Raw genomic sequence first — 7,500 nt, forward strand, 5'->3', positions numbered from 1 at the left:
CCCAGCCCCAGTTTACACTGTCTGTGTTCAAGTCAGAGTTAAGCATCTTTTTCTATTATGTGATAGTTGAAAGACCAAGAAAGTTTAAGATTTACTATCACTTATATTGGCCTATTGATGGTAATTTGTATCATTTAACACTTTCATACAAAATGTGTGATATTCCTCTTGTGTTGTATAAAGAAAACAAACAACAAAAAAACCAAGAACGATCATTTCCAGCAACTTGAGTAGCAGCTTGAAAAATGGTGTAAATCTTCTATTGTCAAGCAGTTGCTGGAACACTTTCCCATCCAGATGGTTTGAAGAGGATTTTTGAAGTACCATCAGAACAGCGGTAAGTGTTGTCAAATAACTGCTGGGTTTTTCAAAGACTGCAGGGGACTGGAACAGTTCCTTATGTCTTAGACTTGAAAGGAAATGTAATACATAAGAGGCTCAAACTGGGGTAAGTTTTGCCTTGTTTTATAATTCTGTTACAAGAAGAAAGAAATACAACTTAACTGCAAACAAGTGAAAGTATCAAACCCCATTGAGAGAGGTTATCAATCAAGTGGCTGCAAAAATCAAACAATCAAAGTCCCGCTCCTTCCATTGACTAAATCTCTAAAAATTCACCTGTGTAAAAATTACTACAAAATTATTTTAGTTAAAAGAAATCCATTCCAGCCTTAAAATTGCTCAGATACAACTTTCCCTTAGAATGTGAAGACTTATGAAGTCAGTACTGCATATTCATATTGGAAACCAATTCTAAAGAATAATACGGATATGGAAAGCATCAACTCATGAGCTGACAGGATTGGTTCTGTTCGAACTGGTCAGCACTACAGCTTCAAGGTGGAAATGCTTATTCTGCTCATGATGTGTCTTCTAGCATAAAAAACATGTTAAAAATGAAAAAATACTGATTTTCACCAGAGGGGGTCTTAAAAAAGGTAGAAATAAAGCAAAGCTCTGTAAATCTGATTCTCCTGGCCCGTGTCTGTATAGAGTTATTCACACAGTACCAGTGTACTCAGGGAAACAGATGGTCAGAGGGCTGTGGGCGATCTTCTCCTCAAACAGGTCCTTCTTGTTGAGGAACAGGATGATGGACGTCTCTGTGAACCACTTGTTGTTGCAGATGGAGTCAAACAGCTTCATGCTCTCATGCATCCGGTTCTGGGTGGGACGGTAACAAATGTGGAGATAAAGAGATTACTACGGAACACAACTGGGGCACATAAAGGAAATGAGTACACTAAACCCAGCCTCCCACCCCACTTTAAATTTTCCTGGCAATGACACACACGTGAAGCAACTGTTTTTATCTCTAAGGAGTAGATGCTTCACTCACCATCTCCTCATCCTCAGCCAGGACCAGGTCATAGGCGCTCATGGCAACACAGAAGATGATGGCTGTGACTCCTTCGAAGCAGTGGATCCACTTCTTCCTCTCTGACCGCTGGCCTCCAACGTCAAACATCCTGCACAGACACATACAGTGTAAACATGTTTTTATGAGACAGCGGATGGGTCTGAGTGCAGGGGGAAAAAAAAAGCAACACTTTTTCAAACTGACAGACCAAACGGCTTCAAGGTCTCCCCCTGGCTTTCTGCTTCTTCCTCTCTTCAGGACAGGGTGTTCACTGCAAAGGCCTCATCATTTTCCTGGCTTTTCCTGGCATTTTAGTACAGCGCAGTTGCTGTGGTAACAGGAGGACTTAACACAGGTTGAGGCTACATATGACTTATTCATGAAGATGGAGGGGACTTAGATGGACGAGAGGATGCTCGTCTTGACTGCGCCAGACTGAAGATTTTTCTCATCCAATACTGAGAGGGAGCATTTCAGCTGGCAGCTAAGGGTAGAGCGTAACCGTTTGTAGAATCTTAGAATGACACAGTTTTTTCATGACATTGCATTCTTCCTGCTAAGCACTTTTCACTTTGCAGAATTTGGTTTATTAGAGCAGTACTTTGACTCTCCCGGATAGGCAACTTTGGGCTGAGTAAGCAGAACACATTATAACAGTGACACACTTTAGACTGTTTACCTCAACAGTGCGCTCATCTCCAGCTCTGCTTACATAAGCCAAATCAAACAGTCCAGCAGGAAAGAGACTGCAGTAGGTAAACATATCTGCTCGGATTTGGTTCATGTCTCACACAGAGATATGCAATATATCAACACATAAATATGATACACTACACACGGCAGACACAGACGTAGAAGCACACACGCTTATTTACTGGTTTGCTGAGTCTCACTGAAGGCATATTTTGATCTTAACATTTAACTAACAATTTCCTCTGTTGGTTTCCTAAGTTCTAGTGGTGACTACTGTCTCCATCAGAAATGAAGTATGAGTTTGTGTGTGGGTTAACTACAAAAATGAGGAATATAGCTCTACCAGTAACCACAAACATGACAAAACACTTTTATTGTCAAAGTCAAACATTTCTGAGAAACACAGCTAAACACTGGCATGCGAATAGAGGAATTACTGAGGTAGCAATAGTTTATATTCCCTAATACATCTTTTTTTTTTAGAAGTAACACATGTAATCCTCTATTCAGTCACTAACATCCCACATGTATATTATTTGAGTGGGATAGCAAAAAGAAAAAAAATCTAATTACTGATATTTATCTGTTTGTGCGTCAGTTGAGGTTTTCCCCTTTTTTGTGTGTGTGTGAGCAACATGTACAAGCATAGAGTCCTTTTTGTTGTGCAATAATGGATAGGATGAGTGTTTGTGGTAAAGACGTTTTAAACCCAGCTGAGTCACCCAAATTGGAAAAACAAATGCTTTCCTTTCTGTGAATTTTATGATGATCCATAAAGAGGAAACTCAGTGTGCTGGCAAAAAAGCAAAACAATTTCAGTACAAATATAAAATATGAGTCATTGGTACATAAACACAACCTCTCAGTTGCTTTGGCACAATCATAAAATACCAATCATTACTATTAAAACACAGGGAAACTGTATTTTTTCACAAGTCCTAAGATATGCATTGTTGCATATCTTGGATTGCTTTCATAGATAGTATAAAATAAGAGCACAGTTATATTAAAAAAAAAAAAACAAAGTGATATATTGAGGGAGTCTTACAAAGCAAACAGCTTTGGTTTAGTTTTAACCATCTCAGGCGCATTTATGTAAATTTTAAAGTTTAAAATGCTCCAAGGAAACATAAAAGCAATTTACACAAAAATGTATTTTGTTTATCTCATCCTTCATGATGAATTTTCTTACTAGAGGACAGTCGAACAAAATTCTGAAACATTAAACAAGCTTTTTGTGTACATGCTCCAGGGGCACCTGAACTAACCAAGTGAGTGAATAATTCAGTCAATACTTTTGCAGATAAATTTAAATGTTGAGCTGCTCAATATACCCCAGTGTGGTTATTGCCCATTTAATGATTCCAATAGTGTTTCAATAGCAGCAAAATTAACAAAAGAGAGATCTTACTTGAAGTGCAGGTCCTTGAAGGTGAAATGTGTCTCCACAATGCCGGTGGTTTTGACACGAGTTCGCAGTACATCCTGCTGTGTGGGGATGTAGTCAGGCTTTGCTATCCTTTCCAGATCATTAAGGTAGCTGATGGAAGGAAATAAACATATTAAATATGTGTTAAATTTGGTGCGTTGTCCTCTAACCTCACCAAGAGCAATTATGTTAAGATTAAATGTGTTAATGTAAGATGTAAGGGAAGATTTTGTTCAAGTTAAAAAGGCTCATCTGTGTCTTCATGCAGAAACGAGAAAAACAGTAATGCTTCATGCTGGCACTCCAACAGCACTAGGAGTACAGTTCTGTCTAAACACTGCCAAATTGCTAATCACATTACATGTGTTATTGTGCTGTCATAGAACAATAGAAGATTACTTCTTTTACTCTGCTGACTCCCTAACAGTTTGCAGGGGCTGTGGAATATCTGCCACCATACTATTCCTTAATTTTGGACATTTTGACACCACATTTAAACACTTTTAAAGCAGTTGTGAATACTTGAGTTATATTGATTTTATCTAAAACATATAAATTGTATATTTGGTGCATTTGAGTATAAGATAAGTGAGTTTATATCTTCTAGCAATCTGGATGCTCTACATATCTACTGTCATCTTACTAATCAAGGTGTCAAACACAGATGTTTTTAAGATGTATGCATAAAATACAGTCCCAGGTAGATGAAGTCTGAACTGCAAGTTGTGTTTCAGAAATCTGAGTTACAAATAATACATTTTCAGGATTTTTACAAATTGCATCCAGGGCTTCCTTAAAAATTCCATTAGCAACCGAAGGTCAGCAAGAGATACAGCATGGTAAGCGATAATTCTCATAGCAATAGTGCTGTCTCGTTAAACCTTCTTTGTCAGCAATCACTGAATCATATTACGTTGTCAGCAAAATAAACACTAAATTCTGCACCGAGGGACAGTGAGACACTGGTCTTTTTATATACAGATGCACAAAAGAAAGGGATTTTTCTCTACCTCATCTCATCTAAACACACAAAAGGTTACAAGGCAAAGGTATTTTCTCTCAATCGTTCAACACCATATTCAGCTGCATAAAAAAACTGTATTACTAGATAACAAAGTGTTGGTACTAAATGTAATCCCATACACACTACAGCCCAAGTGTAAATATTTGAGCCTTCACATCACTATTTCATACCACGTGTCTAACAGTTTATTCATAATCCTGCTCCCCACAGAGAGCGGTTTAGGCTGCTTTTGTAGTACACACATCAGATTTAACTATGCTTGAGTTGGTCATTGTGTCTATAAGCCCTGAAGATTAATTGAGGTTGAATCTCAACTGCAGTGGAGAGAGATTCTTCAATAGCCAAATAGTGGTCATTTTATGATTTTACAAGAGATGTTTAAACTATCTCACCATGTTTAATATTATCCTGTCTGCTGGGATATGAGAGTGCAGAACCAGAGCGGACTTTTTACAGTACGAAGGCAACACATATTGCTGCACACAGTATGAGGAAAGACCAATTTTACAGACAGAGGTGTGAAAAGGTTAGGCTTATGTATAATGACAGCTGGATCCATTATTTTGAGAGTGTACACAACACCCCCCCCCCCCCCCTTTTTTTTTTTTTAATCAAACCTAGAGTGTGAGAGAAGCGGTCTCTGTTAATGTGAGCTGTGCCATTTCCCTCCCTCCCTCTCTTTATCTTTCCCTTCCTTTCTCTGGCTCTCAGCAGGTGCTCAGACATGGATTATGGTCTCCTGCCAGACTCATTTAGTCCTCTCTTATAGCAACCTACTCTCTTCAGTGCTCTATAAAGCCACGATGAAACACTCTACATTGTCCACTGTCTCGGCTGCTAAATGTGAGGCTGTGTAAGCAGTACATTTCCACGTCCTCTCAGCCTTAAACACCAGCAGTGAGGCCGAGATGGAGTAGTTATGATTATACTAGCCAACACAAACACAGGACAATATCACTGCCCCCGGTAGTTAAATACCGTCTTGACTGCAAAGCAATCATTTGTGAAACACTTAATACTCCCCTGACAGTTCACAGCACAAACTGGAGGTGTCACAGTATTATCAAAGGACTTGTATATTAAACAGAAGTCAGTGCAGTGAAATCCTGCCGCAGCCTGTAGGCAGAGAGTGATGAATAAGGCTCAGTATGCTTTAGACTTCCATATCAGAGCAGCAGCCCTGAAGGTCCGAGTGTAAGGCACCTCTTGCCTCTTATCAGCAGCATCTCACATTTACTTCACGCTCTCCCTGTTATTATACTGGTAGTTTAGAGCAACATGGCGAACAAATGCAGCACTCGAGAGATGAGGGTCATTGAGGTAATTAGGCGCTGTGGAGAACGCCTGAAGTTGACTGTGTTGCTACAGATTAGCAATGTGACTGGTCTCAAAAAGTGAAGCCACTGGTTAACAAAACAGTAATATCTTGATTATTAACAACAATAACGTCTCTTTGTGCAGATTTCTGAATAGTCTGTGCAATGACAATTAGAAATGTTGTACAATGATATATTAACAGCATAAAAAACAACAAATCTTAAAGTAGAAAAGCAAATCGAGAAAGTGAATGAAAAGAGAAAAGGAGATCAAAAGTCACATTAACATGCAAGGATATCTGGGTGTTACCCTAGTGCCAGCTGAAGGTGTATTCAAGTTAAACTTCAGCTCTACAAGCAGATTAGGGGACATGATGGTGTTAAAGTAGTTAGACTTCCTGAATATTCCAATTCTGGTCCTCAGACTTAAAAAAAAAACTTCAATCACAGGGATTCCCCAAGTTGCTCTTGTAGATGATATCTGCAATTCATTATTCTGATGGTGACCACTTTGTGGTAAATCACTGCAACTTTTCAAATGTTGTTGAGACAGGGACATTGCTAAAACTGCTTACTTAATGCATTCTGCAAAAATTAAGGCAATGTAAGATTTCTGCATAAAATGATCTTTCAGCTTTAATGATGAAATAAAAGCAAAATAAACCCTGGCACCACTAAGCTATATGCTTTCAGTGATTAAGAAAACCATGTTTCCTCATTGTATTACTACATAGGGATCATAATATTTCAGCATGCTAAAATTTGAGTTGGACTGATTTAAATGTTTATGCATCCAACTGGAACTTTCAATCCACATAGAGCTGCAACTATTGTCAAGTAGCAATAACCATCACATTCCAAATGAAATCATTATTTTTCTCTATGTCAGCATCAGCGAGGCTCAGAGACAATGACTGCTCTGTTTATTTGCTTGTATATAGTGCCATATACTATTTGTGTTTCTAAGTTGACATTACTTTTCTGGAGACAGTGAGAATCCAACTGCCATATTTTCAGAGCATAATTACGTACAGTTTTATGCTGAGACACAATGATCCACACAAAACTCCTGGTGTTAATTGAGGTTATTAAGGCACTCACTAGGCTGCAGAGTCATTGAGCTGGTACTCTCGGGCCCGTGTGAAGCAGCTCTGGACGCCACCGTCGGCCCACAGTCGCTGGATGACGTTGGACAGGTCCTCTGGCAGGATGCCCTGCTCTTCTGCTGCTGCTGACAGCGCAAACAGTTGACGGGCATCATCCTGACAAGAAAATACACACACACACACACACAAACACATCATTAGGTACATTAGGTCTTTTTAAAAATGAAATAAGGGTTTATTTACACTCATTATTTTTCTTCACAAGGCAGTAAGCTAACAAGCATGACACTGCAGGGCTTTGTCTTGAGCTTTCATTCCAAATGGCAAGTGTTTTCAAGACTCTTGTCAAGGCCCAGTAATGGAAACACAGAGTGACATTTCTAATTATCAAGTGTAAGATCCCGAGAGTTCATAATCACAATAAAAAGACTAAAAACTATAATTATATACTTCACTGATTGTGAATCAACTTCAGTGTAAAGTGTGTGACTTTGAACTAACTGAAAAATTCACAATTTAATAACATACTAGCTGTAATTGTATAACATGTACAGAGTAGCGTTGTGATCACA

The 7,500-nt window shown here is 38.7% G+C and overlaps 1 protein-coding gene across 1 annotated transcript in view; it reads right to left on the reverse strand.

Annotated features, from left to right (window-relative positions):
* The window catches only part of LOC111581870 (guanine nucleotide-binding protein G(i) subunit alpha-2-like), a 58,810-nt gene that overhangs the window by 1,417 nt on the left and 49,893 nt on the right, over positions 1-7,500 (reverse strand). The window contains exons 4-7 of the mRNA XM_055010573.1: positions 6,924-7,084; positions 3,465-3,593; positions 1,340-1,469; positions 1,011-1,164 (exon numbers count right to left, since the gene is read on the reverse strand). Of these exons, the coding sequence (XP_054866548.1) occupies positions 1,011-1,164; positions 1,340-1,469; positions 3,465-3,593; positions 6,924-7,084 (574 nt within the window). The remainder of the gene's footprint in view (positions 1-1,010; positions 1,165-1,339; positions 1,470-3,464; positions 3,594-6,923; positions 7,085-7,500) is intronic.

The sequence above is a fragment of the Amphiprion ocellaris genome, chromosome 5, assembly GCF_022539595.1.
Source record: "Amphiprion ocellaris isolate individual 3 ecotype Okinawa chromosome 5, ASM2253959v1, whole genome shotgun sequence".
Taxonomy (NCBI): domain Eukaryota; kingdom Metazoa; phylum Chordata; class Actinopteri; family Pomacentridae; genus Amphiprion; species Amphiprion ocellaris.